Here is a 25,816-nt window from a genome sequence, read left to right on the forward strand (position 1 = left end):
TCTCCTAAATATTAACATAAGCATCTTTTTCCTTAACTCATCTCCTTGGGCAAGAGAAACGAAAGCAAAAATGAACACATGGGACTACATCATGTTAAAAAGCTTCTGTACAGCAAAGGATGTCATCAGCAGAACAAAAACGCATCCTACAGTGTGAGAGAATATATTTGTAAATGACATATCCAATAAGGGGTTAACGTACAAAATATGTAAAGAACTTACATGCCTCAACAACCAAAAAGCAAATAACTCAATTAAAAAATGGGCCGAGGATATGAACAGACACTTCTCCAAAGAAATTCAGATGGCCAACAGGCTCATGAAAAGATGCTTCACATCACTAATTATCAGGGAAATGCAAATTAAAAACAACAATGAGATATCACCTCACACCAGTTAGGATGGCCAATATCGAAAAGACTAAGAACAACAAATGCTGGTGAGGATGCGGAGAAAGGGGAACCCTCCTACACGGCTGGTGGGAATGTAAGCTAGTTCAACCATTGTGGAAAGCAATATAGAGGTTCCTCAAAAAACTAAAAATAGAAATACCATTTGACCCGGGAATTCCACTCCTAGGAATTTTCCCAAAGAATACAAGTTCTCAGATTCAAAAAGATACATGTACCCCTATGTTTATTGCAGCAGTATTTACAATAGCTAAGATATGGAAGCAACCCAAGTGTCCATCAGTAGATGAATGGATAATGAAGGGGTGGTACATATATACAATGGAATACTATTCAGTTATAAGAAAGAAACAAATCCTACCATTTGCAACAACATGGATGGAGCTTGAGAGTATTATGCTCAGTGAAGTAAGCCAGGCAGAGAAAGACAAGCATTAAATGATTTCCCTCATTTGTAGACTGTAACAACAAAGCAAAACTGAAGGAACAAAATAGCAGCAGACTCAGAGACTCCAAGAAGGGACTAGTGGGTACCAAAGGGGAGGGGTGTGGGATGGTGGGTGGGTAGGGAGGGAGAAGGGGATTGAGGGATATTAAGATTAGTACATGTGGTGTGGGGGGGGTAATGGGGAAGACAGTGTAGTTCAGAGAAAACTAGTGACTCCGTGGCATCTTACTACACTGACAGTCAGTGACTACAGTGGGGGTGTTGAGGGGACCCCATAATATGGGTGAATGTAGTAACCACATTGTTTTTCATGTGAAACCTTCATAAGAGTGTATATCAATAATAAAAGTAATAATAATAAATAAAATAAAATAAAATAAATACAAAGATTTCATGAAAACAGTAAAAAAAAAAGAGAAGGCAGTCATGTCTCCTGCTTCCACATGGAGGAACCTTGAGGACATGACACTAAGTGAAACAAGGCTGTCACAAGAGCACAAATTCTGTCTGATTCGACCCGTAAAGTCTCTCTTGGAGTCAGATTCATGGAGAGCAGATGGTGGGGGTGGCCTGCTATTTAGTGGGTACAGTTCCAGCTTTGTGAGGTGGAACGTGTCCTTGATGGGATGGCTGCACAATGGAGTGCATGCGCTTCATCCCACTGGGCTGTACACTGGGGTGGTACACTATCTTCCCCATTACCCCCCACACACCATATGTACTAATCATAATACCCCTCAATCCCCTTCTCCCTCCCTCCCCACCCATCCTCCCACAACCTTCCCCTTTGGTAAGCACTAGTCCCTTCTTGGAGTCTCTGAGTCTGCTGTTGTTTTGTTCCTTCAGTTTGTGAGCTGGCAGCAGACTCACAGAACCCAAGAATGGACTAACAGTTTCCAAAGGGAAGGGAGGGATAAGGGGGAAAAAGGGGCATTATGATTAGCACACATAATGTAGTGGGGGGGACATGGAAAGGCAGTATATATAGAGAAGACAAGTAGTGATTCTATAGCATCTTACTACACTGATGGACAGTAACTGTATGGGATATGTGAAGGGGACATGATAATAGGGGGAGTCTAGTAACCATAATATTGTTCAAGTAATTGTACATTAATGATACCAAAATGAAAGTAAATAAATAAATAAATAAAATGTATCAGATGGCTGATTTTATGTGTACTTCACCACAATGAGAATAATTGGAAAAAAATGAATTGAGGGTCTTCCAGTTGTTGAACTCAACTTGATGGGTGGTTTCCCTTGATCCTTGTCTTCACTCTTGGTGACTTTGCTCATCGCTTCCTGCATCCCAGGTGAGGCCTGCTCACACAGCTGTTCACAGAGTGACTGCTGAAGTGTACTCACCAACAGACTCAGCTGGGTTCTTTTTCATCGTCTGACCCTTGACTGAAGATCCTTTTATAATGTCATCTTTGAGTTTCTGAAGTGTGTTAATGTAGGAAATGTACAGAGTTGGTACCAGGTAACCTTTTTCTAGAAAGGGGCATGGAGTATCTCTAATGATCTCATGTAGAAAATCTGCATCCTTAGAATAACTGGCACTACTGCAAACGCTGTTGTCATCCGGGAAATAGAAGAGGAAGCCCTCTTGTGTTCAGTTCCCTATGCCTAGGAGGGCAGTGCACCAGGTTGACAGTGAGCTCTGGGGAGGGTACCTTGTTTGAGGTCCAACCCTAGGCAGGGTCTCATACATGTTATTAAACAGACATGCAGGTGAGTCAGTTAGCAGGTGCCACGTGGAAGGCGCAGTCTGGCACTCACAGTTTTAGTTTTAACCACATGCAGATTATGCTGCTCAGATACTTACATCTAAAAAAAATCTGCATTCTACTTTTTTGGTATTCCGGCCAAGGACCTTAACAGGATTACTGGCAGTAAGGATGGGGAAGGAGTAATGGAAAGATACTAGAAAATGAAATGATCCAGTCTCAGTGAAGAAGAGGAAAGCTTTGGGATGGTTTTGTAACAGGCTGTCACTGGTGACATTGCCAACTGGACAATTCTTGTTGATCTATAGGTGCTGGCTTCAAGGCCAGGAGAGTAAATGTCTTACCCCAGATGCCTTTTGGTACTTTGCTGTGTGCTGAGATGCTCTATCCAGCATTTATAAACTGTTCCCAGACATTCTCAGACAGGAGTGCGGCACCCTGCCTCTGGAGTCGAGGGTCGGAATCAGATCATATAGATCCACAGAGAATGTAGGTGGCGTTTCCTGTTTGTATTGTAAGTAGATGCAAACCGTGCCTTCCACATCACCCTGCATTCATGTTCATTCCATGTCAGTGATTGAAATGACTGAGTCTTCGAGTGAAATTGCTGCCCAGGCAGTGTCCTTCACTTTGACGCCGCAGACCCTGGAGCACTGCTGGTTTCCTCACAACTGGGGACGTGGTGCAGAACTTACTTGTAATGTAAATCTAAACTCTGTACATTTTAAACAAGCATGGTTGTTTATAAAGCAAATGAAAGCTATGTCGCGTCGAGAGGCTGCTCCAGAAGCTGCACTCGGAGGGGTGTGGTGGTGGGCCTGGAGGCACTGCCGCTCGCAGCCGGCTGGGAGTACTCTGGCACACAGGCCCCAGGCTGCAGTTTTGCCTACAGCTGCGTTTGGTTGCTTTCCTTTCATTTTACTCATATTATATGTCTGCCTTGCAGGTCTATGGTGATTAAGAGAATTAATTCAGAACTTTTTCTTTGCTAGTTTTGTAGGAAATTGTGAGATTGATTTGGAGATCAAGCGATATTTTTGTAGAGCTGGTGTGCAAAGTATACAGGTAAGATTTTTTGAATTTCATTCTTCTAAAATCTCTCTATGCTCTGTTTAAGAAGAAACTTGTGATGTTTTTATTAACTCAGTTTCTTTGAAGTTGAGAATTTATTTGTAGGTTATATGGTTATACTTGAGAGAAAACTGAAGTCAAATGCTCAGAAGTTGCTAAGACAGTCATGCATCTGCATCAGCAAGTGGCCTGTGGAGTTGTTTTCTATAACATGTTTTGGTTTCCTGTTTGAATTCAGATTCATGGTACCATGCGGGTGATCCTGGAACCATTGATTGGAGACATGCCCTTGGTGGGAGCTTTGTCCATCTTCTTCCTTAGGAAGCCAGTAAGTCATTTACTTCATGATTATCTTCTGATTCCCTGACAACAATGTGTACATCTCAGAGTATATTAGGCGGAGAACGGAGTTCTGTCTTTAACGCACTTCTTCCCTGATGCATGAGTCCTGTGGCTGTTTTCATGCCTCTCCTTGTATTGATTGAGGGCCTTGCTCTTTAGATGGACAATATTTTGCTGATTATAAACATAATTTTTGTCACAGAACATTTGAAGACATATTTTTTTTTAAAAGCATAGGTTGTAACTAACATTCACATCTCACTGCATGTGATTTACATATAATCTATGTGATTTAATCCTCTCAGAGTCTAATTTGTCAGTAAGTTGGGCGTGCAACTAGACCCACCCAGCTGGACACAGGCACCACTCTCATCCTCACCACCAGGCTCCTGCAGCCATTCCCACAGACCACGGTGGCCCCATTCTGCATTGCCACCATTTGTGGTGTGTTTAATGAACTACAAAGACAGAATACTATTCTTAAAAGTTTTAAAAGTCATAAGGATTTTTTTGACTGAGTTATAACACTTCGCTAAACATAATGTTATTTCACGTTGTTAAATACATGTTACTCCATTTTTTGTTATAAGTGCTCATCACTCATTATTAGCCACAAAAATAAGAGAACAAAAATGTCACTCCTGCCTAAACTCGCCCTCGCCGATAGTCTCCCCTCCCCTGGGTGACTCCTTACCGGCAAGGCTTCTCCTCACCTGAGCTCCTGCAGCCTCTGATGGGCTTCCTGCCTTGACTCTGTCCTTGTAGACATCACCACTTGGGTGACTTCCTGAGGCCAGACTGGCCCACCAGGGGCCCTCTCTCACTTGCAGACAGTCACTGTAGTCCAGATGGGGTCCCTCTTGCCAGCGTCGCCCCACGTTCCAAGCCCCGGGAGAATTACAGCCCAACGGTGGTGCCAGCCCATCTCCCCTCACCTCTGCCTTCTCTGGAGGGCTGTCCCAGGCATTTGTGCTGCCTTTCCCAGCTGGTCAGCTTTCTCCTTGTTCTCTGAGCCAGGAGTCCTTTCATGGTGGCACACTTGGCGTTAACTCTTCTGAGAGCCATGAATGACATGTCTTCACGCAGTTCGGGATCTGTTTCTCAAACATCTCTTCACAATATGCCACTTTTCTAACCTTTGATGAGTCCTTTCTGGGGGCACCATTAACATCATGTAGTTTAAATGGGGTGTTAATTTGTATAATTTGATTCAAATAACAATTCAAATTATTTTTGGGTTTTTAAATATGGGTTTATTTCAACCACAGGTTAGTACTTTTTCTATATAAAAACACAAGAATTATGTCACCACTTTGTTACCACTGAAATTATTATTCTCACTTGCTTTCAGTTGCTTAATTCTGAATGTATTGTAACTACAAAGCATGTTAAAATTCAAAAGCTATTAAGAAACCTCTCTGTTTAATTTATTAAAACTTTGAGAAATGAAGAGATCCATAAAAGACTTAGAATGCATACCAGTTGTTTAAAAGTCAATATGTTTAAAACAATTCCTTTATTAATAAGTATAAAAAACTAATCTTTAGCAAATTGCCAAGTCTTTTTAATCTACAAGGAATTTTTAACAATTTTAAAAGTTTTTTTTCTTTCAATTCAGAATGTAACAAAATTCAAATCTTTAACTCTTCCTCAAAATTTAGTAACACTTTTACTTAGTTTGGCTCTTCCATAGGTTTATTTACTTTAAAAGTAACACTGTAATGTTAACATCCAAATGAAATATTACTTTCAGAAAAGGAGGATGATTCTGTGCAAAGTTCAGAATCATTCATTTCCTTATATGGGAGTAAAGTCACTAAACTTGTGCTTTGGAGAGAAGCAAAATTTTTTCAGCTGCTTTCAGCTGGAAAATATGAGAACAGAATTCGCTGCTAGCTGCCAAGTTACTCTTCACCCACTGGAAAATATTGCTGGAAAGACTTGGGGGTTTCTTGGCTATCCAGATGATTTAGAATATATGTAACTTTCATTCATTTCCCTGCTTGCTGATTTGTTTAGATTCGTTTTGATATGTTACTTAAAGACCTACAAATTTCTGGAGCGATGAGCCCAGTAGGATGGTTAAGTGACAAACTGAAGAGTCTTGTGACCTGGTTCCCACCTCAGTTCTTTCTCTTCTTACTGTGTGCTTTGAACAACTTAGTTAATTTCTCCAGGCCTCAGTTTCCACATCTGTGAGTGGGGGTCACAGCAGGACCTACCTCACAAAAGTGGGTATAAGGCAGGCAGTAGAGTGCCTGGCACATAGCAGGGCCTCAGATTTTTAGGAAATCAAATATTTGCCTACATGTAGATTTAGCATTCTGGTGAGGTCTTGACATCAGAAGTCAAGTCCTGGCAAGCGTAAAAGCTTGGAAGAAGGTTCCGGTAAGGACCAGGACAAAAGCTTGGGTGAAGGTTCTGGGAAGAGCCAGAACAAGCCAGCGTGTGCCCCTGTCCATGTCCCAGCTGCTTGTGTGTGCTGACTTGTAGCTTGGGAGTGACCTCTCACACATCCCTTGGGGTGCCGGGTCGGAGGTCGTGTTGGTTCTGTCCCTCATGCTGAGTAAACCAGTGAGTCCCCAGGAGAGGAGAGGTCTGAGGCTTGCTCCACATGTGTGTATCTCAGGGGTCCTCCCAGCCAGCTCCCTGAGCCGTGGATTGCATTTCTCCATCTGTAAGGTAGAAGTGACATCTTCCTTTTAGAGGGATGGTGAGGACATGAGTCCTGTTAGCTAGGATTGCTGCTGTGAGGTACCTGAGGCAAAGGAGGGACTTTATAAAAATGAAAGCAGATGTTGGTGCTTATGGTGCCTACGGAGCTCAGAATTTGAAAGCACTTTGACAGTCTCTCATGCTCTCCCACTGTGACTGGCTTCCTCTGGTCCTCCTGTCCACATACCAAAGACGAGGCTGTCAGTGCCCCCGAGGGCACTGCCTTCCCTTCCCTTCCCTGCTTGCCGGGCCAGAGGCAGACCAGCCTGCCCTGGTGGGAAGCTTGCGGCTTTTGAATCGGGCTCCCAGGAGCTGACCCACAGCCCTGGGTTGGGGCAGCAGTGAGGTGGAGGGGCAGGGCTGTGCGGCTGGGTCCCCAGGAGTCCCCTGGACGGGAGTGGGACCCAGACATAGACCACACTGCAGTTCCAGGGGGCTTTGGGGACCAGGTGCTGGTCACCCCAGGTTGTCATTGTTTCTGGGCCTATTCTTGGGGAGAAGGGGTGGGCATGAGTTCATACTGATATTTGCAGTAAGTTTATGCTTCATTTCCCATACACTGAAAGACCTTAGTCCTTGAGAGGTTTTTTTACATTATTGCTTTTTAGTTTTGGTCTATCCAAAGGAATCTTGATTCTTCTACTTCATGTTTATTTATAACCATCCACTTCCCAAGGGATTTAGGCAGTTTTGTTACTCCAGCTGCTTGAATATTTGAGATCATGCAATTTCACTTAGCATTTCTCCTAAAAATATAAAGACAAAAAACAAAATGGCGGGAGCCAAGATGGCGGCGTGAGTAGAGCAGTGGAAATCTCCTCCCAAAAACACATAGAGCTATGAAAATATAACAAAGAAAAATCTTCCTAAAATAGAGACCACAGGACACAGGACAACATCCAGACCACATCCACACCTGCAAGAACCCAGCGCCTTGTGAAGGGGGTAAGATACAAGCCCCAGCCCGGCGGGACCCGAGCGCCCCTCCCCCCGGCTCCCGGCGGGTGGAGAGAAACCGGAGCAGTTTTTTTTTTTGGCGAGCGCTTTTTGGAAGCCTTAGAGGGACGGGCCCCCGTTGCTGGGGAGGCAGGGTGGCGGGACCGGTGAGGACGTGCCTGGGAACGGCGCCGGAGGACAAAGAATATCCCGCGTTTCTCCCTGCGAGACCTGGGGGCGGGTGCCTGAGACCGGTGCCTGAGGACGGAGGAGGTCGCGCGTTTTTCCCCTTTTTTTTTTTTTCTCTTTTTGGCAAGCGCTTTTTGGAAGCCTTGAAGGGACGGGGACCCCAGTGCTAGGGAGGCACGGTGGCGGGACTGGTGAGCGGGTGGCTGGGACCGGCGCCTGAGGACAAAGAATATCCCCCGTTTTTCCCTGCGGGACCGGTGGGCGGGTGCCTGAGACCGGCACTTGAGGACAGAGGAAATCGCGCGTTTTTCCCCCTTTTTTTTCTCTTTTCTGCGAGTGCTTTTTGGAAGCCTAAAAGGGACAGGGACCCCGGAGCTAGGGAGGCAGGGCGGCGGGACTGGTGAGCGGGTGCCTGGGACCAGTGCCTGAGGACCAAGAATATTGAGCGTTCCTTCCCTGCGGGACCGGTGGGTGGGTGCTTTTTGGAAGCCTTGAAAGGACAGGGACCCTGGTGCTAGGGAGACAGGGCAGCAGGACCAGTGCGCGGGTGCCTGGGACCGGCACCTGAGGAAAAAAAAAAAATCGCGTGTTTTTTCTTTTTTTTTTCCTTTCTGTTCCCTCTCTCATTGTTGCTGTTGTTGTTTTGGTTTGGAGAGTGCTTTTTGGAAATCTTAAAGGGGCAGGACAGGTCACTTAGACCAGAAGCAGGGAATCTGGGGATCTCTGGGCACTCTAACCCCCTGGGCAGCAGGGAGCACAGAGGCCCCTTACGGAGATAAATAGTCTCCTGGCTGCTCCCCCTCTAACGGGGCTCCACCATTTTGGAGGAACAGCCCCAGCCAGGCCAAGCCCACAGCAACAGTGGAGATAAACCCCAAAGCAACTGGGCAGGAAGCAGAAGCCCTGTCTGCGCACAGCTGCCCAGCACAAGCCACTAGAGGTCGCTATTCTCCCAGGAAAAGGCTACAAACCAACAAGAAGGGAAGCTCTTCCAGCGGTCACTTGTACCAGCTCTGCAGACTATCTCTATCACCATGAAAAGGCAAAACTACAGGCAGACAAAGATCACAGAGACAACACCTGAGAAGGAGACAGACCTAACTAGTCCTCCTGAAAAAGAATTCCAAATAAAAATCATGAACATGCTGACAGAGATGCAGAAAAAAATGCAAGAGCAATGGGATGAGATGCAGAGAAAAATGCAAGAGCAGTGGGATGAGATGCAGAGAAAAATGCAAGAGCAGTGGCATGAAGTCCGGAAGGAGATCACAGATGTCAGGAAAGAGATCACAGAAGTGAAACAATCCCTGGAAGGATTTATAAGCAGAATGGATAAGATGCAAGAGGCCATTGAAGGAATAGAAGCCAGAGAACAGGAACGTATAGAAGCTGACATAGAGAGAGATAAAAGGATCTCCAGGAATGAAACAACACTAAGAGAAATATGTGACCAATACAAAAGGAAAAACATTCGTATTATAGGGATACCAGAAGAGGAAGAAAGAGGAAAAGGGATAGAAAGTGTCTTTGAAGAAATAATTGCTGAAAACTTCCCCAAACTGGGGGAGGAAATAATCGAACACACCATGGAATTATACAGAACCCCCAACAGAAAGGATCCAAGGAGGACAACACCAAGACACATAATAATTAAAATGGCAAGGATCAAGGACAAGGAAAGAGTTTTAAAGGCAGCTAGAGAGAAAAAGGTCACCTATAAAGGAAAACCAATCAGGCTAACATCAGACTTCTCAACAGAAACCCTACAGGCCAGAAGAGAATGGCATGATATACTTAATGCAATGAAACAGAAGGGCCTTGAACCAAGGATACTGTATCCAGCACGACTATCATTTAAATATGATGGTGGGATCAAACAATTCCCAGATAAGCAAAAGCTGAGGGAATTTGCTTCCCACAAACCACCTCTACAGGGCATCCTACAGGGACTGCTCTAGATGGGAGCACCCCTAAAAAGAGCACAGAACAAAACACACAACATATGAAGAAGGGAGGAGGAGGAATAAGAAGGGAGAGAAGAAAAGACTCTCCAGACAGTGTATATAACAGCTCAATAAGCGAGCTAAGTTAGGCAGTAAGATACTAAAGAAGCTAACCTTGAGCCTTTGGTAACCACGAATCTAAAGCCTGCAATGGCAATAAGTACATATCTTTCAATAGTCACCCTAAATGTAAATGGACTTAATGCACCAATCAAAAGACATAGAGTAATAGAATGGATAAAAAAGCAAGACCCATCTATATGCTGCTTACAAGAAACTCACCTTAAACCCAAAGATAAGCATAGACTAAAAGTCAAGGGATGGAAAAACATATTTCAGGCAAACAACAGTGAGAAGAAAGCAGGGGTTGCAGTACTAATATCAGACAAAATAGACTTCAAAACAAAGAAAGTAACAAGAGATAAAGAAGGCCACTACATAATGATAAAGGGCTTAGTCCAACAAGAGGATATAACCATTCTAAATATATATGCACCCAATACAGGAGCACCAGCATATGTGAAGCAAATACTAACAGAACTAAAGAGGGAAATAGACTGCAATGCATTCATTGTAGGAGACTTCAACACACCACTCACCCCAAAGGATAGATCCACCGGGCAGAAAATAAGTAAAGACACACAGGCACTGAACAACACACTAGAACAGATGGACCTAATAGACATCTATAGAACTTTACATCCAAAAGCAACAGGATATACATTCTTCTCAAGTGCACATGGAACATTCTCCAGAATAGACCACATACTAGCTCACAAAAAGAGCCTCAGTAAATTCCACAATATTGAAATTCTACCAACCAATTTTTCAGACCACAAAGGTATGAAAGTAGAAATAAATTCTACAAAGAAAACAAAAAGGCTCACAAACACATGGAGGCTTAACAACATGCTACTAAATAATCAATGGATCAATGAACAAATCAAAATAGAGATCAAGGAATATATAGAAACAAATGACAACAACAACACTAAGCCCCAACTTCTGTGGGATGCAGCGAAAGCAGTCTTAAGAGGAAAGTATATAGCAATCCAGGCACACTTGAAGAAGGAAGAACAATCCCAAATGAATAGTCTAACATCACAATTATTAAAACTGGAAAAAGAAGAACAAATGAGGCCTAAAGTCAGCAGAAGGAGGGACATAATAAAGATCAGAGAAGAAATAAACAAAATTGAGAAGAATAAAACAATAGCAAAAATCAACGAAACCAAGAGCTGGTTCTTTGAGAAAATAAACAAAATAGATAAGCCTCTAGCCCAACTTATTAAGAGAAAAAGAGAGTCAACACAAATCAACATAATCAGAAATGAGAATGGAAAAATCACGACAGACTCCACAGAAATACAAAGAATTATTAAAGACTACTATGAAAACCTATATGCCAACAAGCTGGAAAACCTAGAAGAAATGGACAACTTCCTAGAAAAATACAACCTCCCAAGACTGACCAAGGAAGAAACACAAAAGTTAAACAAACCAATTACAAGCAAAGAAATTGAAACAGTAATCAAAAAACTACCCAAGAACAAAACCCCGGGGCCGGACGGATTTACCTCGGAATTTTATCAGACACACAGAGAAGACATAATACCCATTCTCCTTAAAGTGTTCCACAAAATAGAAGAAGAGGGAATACTCCCAAACTCATTCTATGAAGCCAACATCACCCTAATACCAAAACCAGGCAAAGACCCCACCAAAAAAGAAAATTACAGACCAATATCCCTGATGAACGTAGATGCAAAAATACTCAATAAAATATTAGCAAACAGAATTCAACAGTATATCAAAAGGATCATACACCATGACCAAGTGGGGTTCATCCCAGGGATGCAAGGATGGTACAACATTCGAAAATCCATCAACATCATCCACCACATCAACAAAAAGAAAGACAAAAACCACATGATCATCTCCATAGATGCTGAAAAAGCATTTGACAAAATTCAACATCCATTCATGATAAAAACTCTCAGCAAAATGGGAATAGAGGGCAAGTACCTCAACATAATAAAGGCCATATATGATAAACCCACAGCCAGCATTATACTGAACAGCGAGAAGCTGAAAGCATTTCCACTGAGATCGGGAACCAGACAGGGATGCCCACTCTCCCCACTGTTATTTAACATAGTACTGGAGGTCCTAGCCACGGCAATCAGACAAAACAAAGAAATACAAGGAATCCAGATTGGTAAAGAAGAAGTTAAACTGTCACTATTTGCAGATGATATGATACTGTACATAAAAAACCCTAAAGACTCCACTCCAAAACTACTAGAACTGATATCGGAATACAGCAAAGTTGCAGGATACAAAATCAACACACAGAAATCTGTAGCTTTCCTATACACTAACAACGAATCAATAGAAAGAGAAATCAGGAAAACAATTCCATTCACCATTGCATCAAAAAGAATAAAATACCTAGGAATAAACCTAACCAAGGAAGTGAAAGACTTATACTCTGAAAACTACAAGTCACTCTTAAGAGAAATTAAAGGGGACACTAATAAATGGAAACTCATCCCATGCTCATGGCTAGGAAGAATTAATATCGTCAAAATGGCCATCCTGCCGAAAGCAATATACAAATTTGATGCAATCCCTCTCAAATTACCAGCAACATTCTTCAATGAATTGGAACAAATAATTCAAAAATTCATATGGAAACACCAAAGACCCCGAATAGCCAAAGCAATCCTGAAAAAGAAGAATAAAGTAGGGGGGATCTCACTCCCCAACTTCAAGCTTTACTACAAAGCCATAGTAATCAAGACAATTTGGTACTGGCACAAGAACAGAGCCACAGACCAGTGGAACAGATTAGAGACCCCAGAAATTAACCCAAACATATATGGTCAATTAATATTTGATAAAGGAGCCATGGACATACAATGGCAAAATGACAGTCTCTTCAACAGATGGTGCTGGCAAAACTGGACAGCTACATGTAGGAGAATGAAACTGGACCATTGTCTAACCCCATATACAAAGGTAAACTCAAAATGGATCAAAGACCTGAATGTAAGTCACGAAACCATTAAACTCTTGGAAAAAAACATAGGCAAAAACCTCTTAGACATAAACATGAGTGATCTCTTCTTGAACATATCTCCCCGGGCAAGGAAAACAACAGCAAAAATGAGCAAGTGGGACTACATTAAGCTGAAAAGCTTCTGTACAGCGAAAGACACCATCAATAGAACAAAAAGGAACCCTACAGTATGGGAGAATATATTTGAAAATGACAGATCTGATAAAGGCTTGACGTCCAGAATATATAAAGAGCTCACACGCCTCAACAAACAAAAAACAAATAACCCAATTAAAAAATGGGCAGAGGAACTGAACAGAAAGTTCTCCAAAAAAGAAATACAGATGGCCAAGAGACACATGAAAAGATGCTCCACATCGCTAATTATCAGAGAAATGCAAATTAAAACTACAATGAGGTATCACCTCACACCAGTAAGGATAGCTGCCATCCAAAAGACAAACAACAACAAATGTTGGCGAGGCTGTGGAGAAAGGGGAACCCTCCTACACTGCTGGTGGGAATGTAAATTAGTTCAACCATTGTGGAAAGCAGTATGGAGGTGCATCAAAATGCTCAAAACAGACCTACCATTTGACCCAGGAATTCCACTCCTAGGAATTTACCCTAAGAACGCAGCAATCAAGTTTGAGAAAGACAGATGCACTCCTATGTTTATCGCAGCACTATTTACAATAGCCAAGAATTGGAAGCAACCTAAATGTCCATCTGTAGATGAATGGATAAAGAAGATGTGGTACATATATACAATGGAATACTACTCAGCCATAAGAAGTGGAAAAATCCAACCATTTGCAGCAACATGGATGGAGCTGGAGAGTATTATGCTCAGTGAAATAAGCCAAGCGGAGAAAGAGAAATACCAAATGATTTCACTCATCTGAGGAGTATAGGAACAAAGGAAAAACTGAAGGAACAAAACAGCAGCAGAATTACAGAACCCAAAAATGGACTAACAGGTACCAAAGGGAAAGGAACTGGGGAGGATGGGTGGGCAGGGAGGGATAAGGGGGGGGAAGAAGAAGGGGGGTATTAAGATTAGCATGCATGGGGGGGAGGGAGAAAGGGGAGGGTGGGCTGCACAACACAGAGAGGACAAGTAGTGACTCTACAACATTTTGCTAAGCTGATGGACAGTAACCGTAATGTGGTTGTTAGGGGGGTCCTGATATAGGGGAGAGCATAGTAAACATAGTATTCTTCAGGTAAGTGTAGATTAAAAATTTAAAAAAAAAAAAAAAGAAAGAAAGAAAGAAAAGGGGGATTACTCCTTAACAGGATAAAACTATTGGTAAATCAAAGATCAACGCATGCTTTAAATATCCTTAATGTTGATCACTTAAAGGGTGTCAGATGATCAGCTATGGAGGTACTCTTTTCTGATAATATTCCTTTCTCTTAATTAAAAAAAAAAAAAAAAAAAGCAGTTACTGTGTGCTGACCTCCAATGAGTTCTGCACAGTGGTATAGAGGGCATGTCAAAGTGTGGGCAAGGGGTCTGTTTGTTTCTACGCAGAAGATCAAGGCCTAGCTTGGATACCCAGAAAATGAACTAAGATACGATATGAGGAGGAGCTTCCGGCATCAGCACTCTCTGGAGGACTCGTGCCGGGGGATGATCATCAAAAAGCCTCCACAGGGATCCGGACGATGCTGCGGTTGTGGCTGCATCCAGCCCACCATCTCCTGGACTTGCCATAAGAAGGAGGAGGGAGATGTCTAGGCTGGCATGTGCATACAGTGAGACAATGAATTTGACTGGATCTGTACTGTTGGAACTCAACCAGGAGTTGGGAGGGGTGCAAGTTGTAGCACCCCAAAATCTCATGACTATAGACTATCTATGGTTAAAAGAACATATGGGATGTGAACAGATCCCAGAAATGGGCTGCTTTAATTTGTCTGATGGTTCAAGTACAGTTGGAAAATATCCATCATATCATAGATAAATTTTCACAAATGCCTAGGGTGCCTAAATGGTTTTCTTGGCTTCACTGGAGATGGCTGGTAATTATAGATTTGCTTTGTTTATGTCACCGTATTCCTATTATGTCAATATGTGTGTGCAAATTAGTTAGTAGTTTAAAACCTATACATACTTAAGGTACTATACAAGAAGATATGTCAAAGAAATAATCAATCCTCCCAAGTTTCCTTCATATGCTACATCTATAGCTTTTCTTCTTCCTTCCTAATTACAAACTTTAAATAGAATTCGTGCCTCATATCGAATTTACCGAGTATCATAATTCCTCCAGGTGGTAAAGATACCTCGAGACAAGTGCTGGGCATAGAAGCCACAGGGCATAAATCTGCAAAGAAGTAAAAAGCTAACCTTTGCAAACAATATGGCTTCTCTCTCACTTACCAACTTTACATTTCCCTGTATGGCCCCGGAAGATGACTGGTTAGCCAGAGACGGGTAAGATTCCTCAAGGGAGGAACAACCTAAGACAGGCACAGTCGCAGGGGGGCCATCAGGTGAGAATTTGGGGATCAACAGAGGTGAGGCTCAGAACCTCACCCCCCCTGCTTTGAGAGAAATCTTCTGCATCCGTGGATGTCTTGCTGCCCTTGTCTAGCCTGGATTAATACTTAGTCCATAGGCACACACCTGATCATCTGATCATCTACATTTGCCTTCTTACAGCACTAAACTATGTTTTCTACCTTTATCTTGCATCTACCTACCACTTCAGCATTTTATTAAAAATAAAAATAATAATAATAATAGGAGAAATGTGGGATCAACATATAAATCAAGTACAAAAATCAAATGAATATTCATATTTGACCTGATGGTTTATAGGTCATATTGCATGATCAAAACCGAAAGTTTCTGTGATGACTGCCCTTGTACTGTTCACCATGTAAGAATTTATTCACTCTGTAAGAATTCGTTCACCATGTAAGAACTTGTTCGTTATGCTTCAGAAGATTGGAGACTGACGAGAATTAGGCTTGAGATGGATTAATGATTGTACATTGAGCATTGACCCCCCTATACTGAATTTTATTGTTGTTAACAACCATTTGATCAATAAATATGAGAGATGCCCTCTCAAAAAAAAAAAAAAAAAAAAAAAAAAAATATAAAGACAAGTAATTTTACTGTCGCAGTATCCATTTTGAAAGGAAAAGTAGTTTCTAATCAATTGTGTTCACCCATTTATATCCACTTAATGGAATTTTAGTCAACTATGTAGGAATTATTCTAAGATAAATACCCGCTACAAAAATGAAAAAAAGAATGCAAATGTTGAATGAATGGATGAAACATGTTACACTAATATCAGGAAAATGCAAATTGAAACATTAGTGAAGTACCATTTTTTTAAACTGCCAGATGGACTGACTTTTAATACCTGGTTTTGGTGAGTGTGTAAACAAAGGACATTTCATACACTTGGTGGGAATATAAATTGGTAATTTTTTTAGGGCAATTAGGCAACATCTGTCAGCATAAAAAATGAGCATATGTCTTTGACCAAAACCTCCATTTTAAAAAAAATTGTAGTTGATATATAGTATTAGTTTCAGGTCTTCAATATAGTGATTTGACAATTATGTAAATTTGGAGTGTTTACCAGCTGTAACCATATAGTTACTATAGTATTGGCTGTATTCCCCACTCTGTGCTTTTCTTCCTGTGACTTACTTATTTTGTAACTGGAAGCCTGTACCTCTTGACCCCCTCTTCCTGTTTCACCCATGCCCCATGCTCCCTCTAGCAGCCCCCGGTCTTTTCTCTGTGTTGGTGAATCTGCTTCTCTTGTTGTGAGGCTTTCACGTTTTGAATGCTAGTCTCGTGCACGCATAACATGTAAGTAACAAAGATACTCACTGAACCATTACTTAAAATAAAAATTACACATTTTCTAAGTGCCTGTCAATAGGAGGATAGATATATAAATTTTTATATGACTTCACTGGAGAAAACTATGACATTATCAGGAAATAAAACAAAAACAAAGGCCTCCCTCCATGTACCAACAAGGGACAGTGGCCTTGACGTTTTACTGAGTGATAATCGAGGTGCAGGGCAGCATTGTGTCCTAGTCCCTTCCACTTACAAAAAAGCAAATCCCTATGATTTGATCTGAAGATTAGAAATAATTTAATACTTAATATTATTGCCTTTTTTAAACCAGCGTTTAGAAGTTCATTGGACCGGACTGACGAATCTCCTTGATATTCCTGGACTGAAGTAAGTATGTTGCATCCCGTGTTCACTGGTGGGGGTGGCGTGGCCGTCTTCAGTGTCATGAGACAACACAGAATAGTCGGTGTGCAGAATCCGTGCCCGCCCCGCAGGCTGTGAAGGAGCTGTGGTGAGGCTGCGCTGGCTCTGCCGCATCAGCAGCTCGGATGCTGCTGGGGTCCGGAGTAGTGGGGCCCTGGGGTCTACACTGAGTTGCTCGCACTCCCCTTTACTTTTTTTCATCACAAGGCATCTTTCCAGCTTTGGTGTTTTAGGAAAGTAACAGTCTTTTAACATCCTACAAGTTAATTTAAATTTGGTTTTTATTATTTTCCAGAAAAACAAAAAAACTTTAAAAAGCAAATGTTTCCAAGAAAAAGTTTCAAAACTAGGCCTTTTTGGGTTCTTTTCACTGGCCCTTCCCTTTCTGCCCTCTGTGCCTGTAGCCTCCCCTGTGTGGAGGGCAGGTGTAGGGGCAACCAGACCATGTAGGACCCAAGAGTCAGGGCAGTGAGAGACCCAAGACTTCTGCATCACATCTGTTGGGGTCCCCTCATTGTTCTGTAGCAGCTGGTATCTCACACATGGGGAGAATTTCCCCTGGTAAGCGTATGGAACCATGAAGGGCACATCCCTGTGTGAGAGCAGCCAGGTCTTGTGGTTTGGTTCTGTCTGTCCGCCTCACCTGGCAGAGGGACCGTCTGCAACAGGTGTGCTATTTTTGTGTAATAAATATGTACATACATTCTTTTTTTTTAAGGTATTGATATACACTGTTATGAAGGTTTCACAAGAAAAACAATGTGGTTACTACATTCACCCTTATTATCGAGTCCCCCCTGTACCCCACTGCAATCACTGTCCATCAGTGTAGTAAGATGCCATGCAATCCCTACTTGTCTTCTCTTGTACATACATTCTTAACACAAATTTGGTCTCGCTCAGAGGCTTCTAGCAAATGAATCAGATATGGTGAACCCTATTATGAAAGCAAATATTCCTTTGGGAAATCTTGCCCCAAGCTTTATAAAATGAAGGTCCGCGTGCTGTGTTAAGGGTTATCAAGCATCTGTAATGCCTGAGTTGCTCCACTCCACCATGAGTTTTAGCTGTCCCCTGCTGCTTCCCATGAGAAGCCCCACTTTGAGTGCTGAAGGCTTAAGAAGGGCTGAGGTGATGATGGAGACAGAAGTACAGTGACAAGCAGGGTGGCTCCCAGGGACAGAGAGGACCAGACACCACAGGAAGCTGTTCTGGCATGATGGAGCAGTGGCAGCAGGCGAAGACGGGGTCAGGACACCCCGTGGCCCCTATGAGCCCCTGGCGCCACATACCCAGGGTGGTGGCTGGCTTGCCTCCACAGCAGCTGAGGGATTCTTGAAAACATGTCATTAGCCAATGGGTTTCCGTTTGAACAGATTTTTCAATATAAGTAACACCACTGTTTTACGGGGATGCCGGAAGTAGGAATGTGCTTGGCATTAGACTGAAGGGCCACCTCTGCTCTGGGCACGTCCACTGAAGTGGAGATCCTCCGGCTTCTCCGGAGTGCTCATGTCTGTTTAGCTGCCTGTTCATAAGCAGAGTAGCATTGTCTATGGGGTTGTGGTTTATTTTATTTATGTATTTTTCCTGTCTTGAACTGGCAAGTCCTAAGATAAGGCCCTGTATGGTCCCTGTATTTGAACACCCAGCTTACGTAAGTGTTCAGTTATCACTCAGTGACTCAGTGATGGAGCCCTTCACTCTGTCCCAGTGGACATTTTTATGTGCACAGTTACTTTATGTGTGTTAACATGTTTAACGTCTGAGAACTACTGGCAAGAAGGTGGTTTTAAAACTTCGTGGTTGGGTTAGAGGTGTTCTTTGGTGCCCTGAAACTTCAGTCTGTGTGCTTTCCCATGTGTGGTCACTTACTTACACACCAAGTCCCCTGTTTGCCCCAAAGAATAGGCAGAAAATGTATTACAAGAGTGTTGTGTTCTCAGCCGCCGCAGTTTTATTCCTGTGCTGAGCTCTGTGCAGTGGCATGTGGTGTCTCAGAATCCAGTACCCAGTATCTCTTCAGTACCCAGATAAATGGGGGAGAGCGACTGAATGCTCCTTCACTGGGAACTGTGCATGTGTAACGAGAGGGCGATGTACTGTGATACAGGAGTAAGTGGATATCTGTTAGGATATTCTCTGCACATTTATGGATGTTTGGAATATTTTATGTGAAGAAATTTAGTGAATTGTTTCTTAGTTACTCAACATTAATCACTGATAAAGCTACGTAGGAGTGTATGCAGTGTTATTTAGGACATCAGGAAGTGTAGCCAGAATAGTACAGTTTGTTCCCAGGATAAATCCTGCCTCATGGTCACCACAGCTGAAGGATTGAGCTGCCAGGATAAACTGTGTGGGAGACATCAGACCCCTCTGCCCTGTGAATGGGTTGTTGTGTCACTCGGGAAGTTTACTGTTAGGGTGCAAGGTTGCTGTGTCTGACAGTTTGCTCTTTTTACCTCCTACTTGACAGTGGTTTATCCGATACTATCATTTTGGACATGATATCAAACTATCTGGTGCTTCCCAATCGGATCACTGTTCCTCTTATCAGCGAAGTTCAAATAGCTCAGTTGCGGTTTCCTATACCAAAGGTAAGGACGTCTTTAGCATCCTTCATGTACACAATAGATGTGCAGGAACCTTTCACCTGCATGTTGTTGTAACTTTTTGTTTTTCTCTCAGCCAGCAACCTTGCCACATGCATCTTGGTGCGGTAAAGGTAGTTGTCCTGCCGCACTCCTGGGAAGTTGGCTCATGTGCACCCAGTACCCAGAAGCTTTCAGAGACGCTGTGAGCCTTGGAGGTGCTAATAGGGCCTTGGTTCCGCAGCTGGACCTGTAGGTCCTGGGGGACAGCTGTAACAGCAAAGTCTCTGCCTCGCAAAGCACACTATTTGTATTTATCAAAATGTAACAGCTTAGTCTGACTGGTAGGGACTTTATTCAATGACCAGCATCCCTTTTGTCACACGTGAGAACACAGTGATCTCGGGGTCATTTAACAGGTGACATGGTGGTGACATCTGTGTCCTATGGCTCCCTGGGGGCCTGAGTCACCCTGGGGTCAGCAGTGACCTCACCTCAGGGCATGTCGCCAGCATGTGTGGGCCTGTGTCCTCGTCTGTGAGCCAGGGCAATAGCTGGCACCGCAGTCACCATCACTGGAGTAAACTGAGTCACCTCATCCAGAGAGTGCGAGGACTGTGGGTCGGGTATAGAATTCCCTCTGCCGGCCTCAGAGGAAGGCTTGGAGCAAATGGGCCCCACTGGTCAGCGAGGGCCTCTCCAGCTGAGCTGCACCCCGCCCAGTGTGACTGGGGGCTCCAGAGTGGGACCCGCAGCTTATGTCACCAGGTTGGAAGGTGTTGAGCTGGTGCTTCCGTTTGCACCTGAGGTGGCCGTGCATGACCTCCCCCAGGCCTGTCGCTTTGCCAGGTAAATTAGGTGGACACAGTGCACAAGCCAGCAAACACCCACGAGCACTCTTGAATTTCTGAAAAGTGAAGTAATGCTCCAACTAGTTTTCGCCCAAATTAGTTATGCTCTTGGCATTCAGCACATTTAATTGGATGTTCCTATGAGAAAGGGATGTCTTTTCCCTTGAGCTGTGATGCTTATTTCTGAAAATCCAGGGATCCCTTCCCGCAGACAAGTCCTCACACACTTACAGCCTCCAGCCTCCAGTGCGGGGGGACACAGAGCTGCCCTGCCCAGGTTGGGTGTGAGCCATAAGCATGTCTCCAGATCATGGAACTTCAGACATGAAAATATAAGCAGGAAATTTGTGTTAAACATTTTAAAGTGTATTTATATGTAAAAGCATGTGTTGTGTACTGATTGGGTCAGGAATGTTACCCAGTAATTTTTTCAAAAGGTTTGTAGGAGAGAATGCTACCTTGCTGAGAGGCAGGCAGCCTTACTGCCTTTGTTTGGCCATGAAAGAAATATGAGTGAATGTCTTTTATTTTACCAATTAAACAACATTTTAGGGAAAGAGAACTTGCTTAATGTCTATGAGTGGTACATATTCATAGATACTGTTATCTATAAAGTAGGTCTAATGGCAGCATTTCATGGGATTCTTCTAAAAATTGAATGAAGTAGTTGGTGCATATCAAGGGCTTAATATCGGGTCTGATAATATTAGTTGTCACTCACCGTGGTACCGAAACGTAGGCTTACTTGGTGACCTGTGAGGCCCTGCCTGTCCTGGCTCCGTGGGCTCCAGCAGCTGCACAGGATCTGGGCTGGGTGGCTGGAGGCCACAGGCCCCCATCCCCCTCCTCGGCTGTCAGTCTGACACCACCCTGTGCCTTCATCAGCTTCCCTAGCACAGCACCTGATGCCTCACAGACTTACACCCTTCTTCACTGCACAAGAAGGGCTCTTCCTTTTATTGGTCTGCACTGCGTTCTCATCACGCGACTGCTGGTCCATGTGTGTAACGAACATTGAACAGCCCCATGTTTGTTCCTTTCAGGGTGTTCTGAGGATACATTTCATTGAAGCTCAGGATCTTCAGGGCAAAGATACTTACCTTAAGGGGCTTGTCAAGGGAAAGTCAGACCCCTATGGAGTTATTCGTGTTGGCAACCAAATCTTCCAAAGCAAGGTCATCAAGGAGAACCTCAGTCCAAAGTGGAACGAGGTGTATGAGGTGAGTGGGCCCAATGGTGTCCTGGTGCATCCTGGGCCCCCGGCGTGTCTCATGGAGTGTGCCAGTGTACGCTGGAACTTCTGTCCCAACCTCACAACATTTCTTGTCATGCCGACATATAGAACATTAAACCTTAATCCCATAAAGCTCACAATAAATAATTGGCAAATTGTTTTTGATAATGTGAAAAATGTTTTAAGTCATTAATGACATATAAACGTGTACGAAATTAGATTAATTGTATACTGTTTTGTAAGTTTTCGCTTAATACATCTGGACATCTCCATGTCTATAAATATAGATGGACCTGATTTCTAATAGCCATTCACTAAATAGATACCATTGTTTCCTGCCCCAGGAGACCCCAGCTGTTCAGATCAGCGTTGTAACCTACGCTGTGCGAGTGTGGGGAGTGCCTTCTTCTCTTGGCCATTTTCCCCAGATAGGCCCCTCAGAGGGGAGTTGCTGCATCGAACAGTGTCCCCAGTTTGAGAAGAATGCCCCAGGGCAATGTGCCTGGAGTAGTTGGTGTGCTCACAGCCTGTCCTCGCCAGCTTACTACCCGCCTGGGCCACCAACTCTCCTCATTTCCAAGTGATGGTAGGTGGGCCCTGTGGTTGGCCCAGGGGAACAATTGAAAGGGGGCCCTCAGAGTCCCAAGCCTGCAGCAGGCTTATGGCTGCCATCCTGTGACCTCATTCAGAAGTAATGGCACCTGCCCAGCGAGACGTGACCCCTGAGACGTGGGAGCAAGCACAGGGGACTCGCTGGGGCGGTGAGCTCAGAGCACGTCCTGGTCATGGAGCAGGCTGTGTGGCTTGGCAGTGAGAAATCAGGGTCTTTAAACTGCTCCCCACTGAGGAGGGTACACTCGTATTCACTGGAATCATCCTCAAGATGCAGCATTAGGGAAAATGAAATAACTGCTAATCATTGATTTTCCAGGCTTTAGTTTATGAACATCCGGGACAGGAATTAGAGATTGAACTCTTTGATGAAGACCCAGACAAGGATGACTTTCTGGGAAGGTAAATCCTTGGTAACTGTAAGGAAGCCTCTTTCTAATAATCACTCTTAAAACTGTAACAACTTCAAGAGGAGGTCTGTGTACACATTGTATGCATTTTTAAATGGTTCTTAGAAAGATTTCTTTCACCTTACACTTCTTGAAACATGTTTGTTTTTTCCCTAGGTACTTTAACATTTAAGTAAGAGAGGGAAGCTTCTACCTAGGTCTCTTTTGGTGGGTCACACCAGTCATGTAGCCATTTAAACTAAATTGACTAAAATGAAACAATTTGAAGTTCACTTTCTCAGGTGCACTTGCCCCACATCAGTGCTTGGGAGCTGCGTGCAACCCAAACACCAGTGTAGTTCTGGCCTTCACACTGAGGCAACTTTGCTCTGAGTGCAGGAAGGGGTTTTAAAGTTCTTCAATTTGCTGGGGCTTGGGAGTTGGGGGGAGGATGATAATTTACATTGTGCCTACACATTGGAAAAATATTGATCTGTTTACTTCATTGAACAACTATACTGCTGAAGAGAATGAGCTTATAAAAGATACACTTTAAGCTAATCTCTATTATTTAATGATTCTTCCTGGCAAAAAGATACAGAGTAGATGACATTGGACAGGTTTGACCTCATCGAGAATGGCCTGTAGGTTATGTGTGACTCGAGAATTCATGAGAAAGCTTTGCAAGGAGCAACCAGAAGATTGTAAGATGGTAAGCAGGGCAGTGAGCAGAGAGGGGCGCATTCTAGGGGACCATGTGTGGCCAGGTGACCTGCATGGGGCCTGGAGCCTGCTCTCACAGACCAGGAGAGGGTGTGAGGGTCTGACCTGAGACAAGCCCCTGGGAGCTACAGGAAGCAACAGGAGTGGGATCATCTGGTCCTTTCTGTGTAGTTACTTTATGTATGTATGTTAACAGTTTTAACATCTGAGAAGTACTGGCAAGAATTAAGTTTTAAAGCTTCACAGTTGGGTTTAGAGGTGTTCTTTGGTGCCATGAAACTTTGCACATGTGTGCTTTCCCATGTGCACCCGTTTGCCCCAAAGAATAGGCAGAAAATATATTAAAAGTACATTTGTGTTCTTAGCTCACCTCTGAGCTTCTGGGCAGGGGTGGGAGGAGCATTTTTTGCAAGAAAGTAGGATTATTTAGGGAAAACGGAGTGGGCTGTCTGAGAAATGCTGAGCAAGAGGCCGCTATGGGACTTAGATACTGGCCTCAAGCTGAGGGCAGAGTAGAGCTGGGGCTGGGGTGCCAGCACCCCAGGTGCTGAGCCACGGTGCTGGGACATGTCCAGCAGGAGGGCAGAATATCCATGATCACGTCAGGCACATCGTAAGTAGCTGCATTGTAAGCAGCTGGGAGGACCAGACCAGGTTTTATACTCAGCCTCAGCTTTGCCAAGCCCAGAAGCGCGCTGCTCTCCTCACCTCCTCCACTCCTGGCTCTGAACTCCGGGAAGCCTTTCAAGAAGTCTTTCTGGATAAACTAGCATTTTGTTGCAGTTCTGGAGTACTTTTCATAGACATGCTTGAGATTGTTTCAGTTGTAAGAAGTGTGTCCCTGTATTCTAAAGTTGTTGTGTTGTTTCTGTAGTCTCATGATTGATCTCGTTGAAGTTGAAAAGGAGCGCCTTTTAGATGAAGTAAGTCTTTTTGGAGTTTTCTACTATTCAGCTGTGTGCCTGCCCTGCCTGCCCACATGACCTTCTGAGAATTTAACACTTGTCTCCCACATATTGAGAACGTAGGCCTTTTCATAATAGCAAAGCAAGAGAGAGAAGTTTAAGAGCCTAATAAGTATGTATTGACTACCTACCATGTGCTAGGAATTCATAAGGGTACAGGGCAGGGACCCACAAGAAGCAGCTCTAGTTAGCATTTAAACAGCTGGACTTCATACATTGCCCAGCGGATGAGAAACTGTTCCATGAACAGCACCTGTAATGCAGTGGGGCTGACAGCAAGCGGACAGCAAGCAATGCACAGGGCATTGCTACCAAAGTATGAGGCTCAGGTAGGAGACATTAAGCCCCAGCTCAGGGTGGTCTTAACCCAGAGTGCGTGGGGGCTGTCTTTGTTCATTATTTTGTGGTTTTTAAGCTGAAACAATGGTATACTATTTTTTAGTTAACATAATGATGAATAAAAGCAACATGTTTGCTTGTTTGAAAATTGAAATCTGGTATTTGGGACCCGTGTGGTGTTATCTCTTGGCGCCTAAGTTCTGTTAAAACCCTTAACGTTGAAGCCAGCATTGGGTGGCACTAGCAGACACCCAAATCGTGTGCGGGTAGGGATGAACATCATTTCCCTTGCAGGCGTCTGGTTAGGATTCAGTAGATTAATGTACATGAAGCAGTCAGAATGGTCCCTGACCAGCAGGTTCACAGACCCAGGGCCCAGCCGTGCCGTACAGGTCACCAGGGCCGCCCGCTCACTCAGACAAGAGCGGAGGCCCCACTTTTGGCGCTGACCGAGGACTGGTGCTGTGGCCGGCAGTCGGCTGTCACATTTGCAGGCCAACTCGGGAGGACTCTGCTGACCTGCCCCTTTCTCCGCAGTGGTTCGCCCTGGACGAGGTCCCCAGGGGAAAGCTTCACTTGAGGCTGCAGTGGCTCACGCTGGTCCCGGATGCATCCAGTCTGGACAAGGTGTGTGCACCGCTCTCCGGACACAGCAGCCGCTGCCGGGGGCTGAGATCACTGTCTTTCACTTGAGTTGCTGCTCCACTAAAAAATTACAGCAGTGTTTTGATTATTATACCATGTCACTACAGTAGCAGGAGGGATAAATTGAAGATAATGGAATTTTTATTTTAAAGAGACACTCAGGTCATTCACACCTGTCTTACAAGATCTTCAAGTTTTGCTGTGCTTGATATGCCGTGCTCCAAAACCGGATTTGGAGAGCCAGCGGTTGCCTACATGCTTCATTTAATCGATTTTTATAGAATTTTGTCTT

At 43.8% G+C, this 25,816-nt stretch overlaps 1 protein-coding gene across 3 annotated transcripts in view; it reads left to right on the forward strand.

Annotated features, from left to right (window-relative positions):
- ESYT2 (extended synaptotagmin 2) overlaps positions 1-25,816 on the forward strand; it is an 85,881-nt gene that overhangs the window by 34,649 nt on the left and 25,416 nt on the right. For all 3 annotated transcript variants that reach the window (XM_036999195.2, XM_073238115.1, XM_073238116.1), the window contains exons 5-12: positions 3,584-3,656; positions 3,901-3,990; positions 17,081-17,136; positions 19,652-19,772; positions 21,661-21,837; positions 22,783-22,865; positions 24,450-24,498; positions 25,417-25,506. In XM_036999195.2, coding sequence (XP_036855090.2) covers positions 3,584-3,656; positions 3,901-3,990; positions 17,081-17,136; positions 19,652-19,772; positions 21,661-21,837; positions 22,783-22,865; positions 24,450-24,498; positions 25,417-25,506 — 739 coding nt within the window. The remainder of the gene's footprint in view (positions 1-3,583; positions 3,657-3,900; positions 3,991-17,080; positions 17,137-19,651; positions 19,773-21,660; positions 21,838-22,782; positions 22,866-24,449; positions 24,499-25,416; positions 25,507-25,816) is intronic.

The sequence above is a fragment of the Manis javanica genome, chromosome 6 (assembly GCF_040802235.1).
Source record: "Manis javanica isolate MJ-LG chromosome 6, MJ_LKY, whole genome shotgun sequence".
In the NCBI taxonomy this organism is placed as follows: Eukaryota; Metazoa; Chordata; class Mammalia; order Pholidota; family Manidae; genus Manis; species Manis javanica.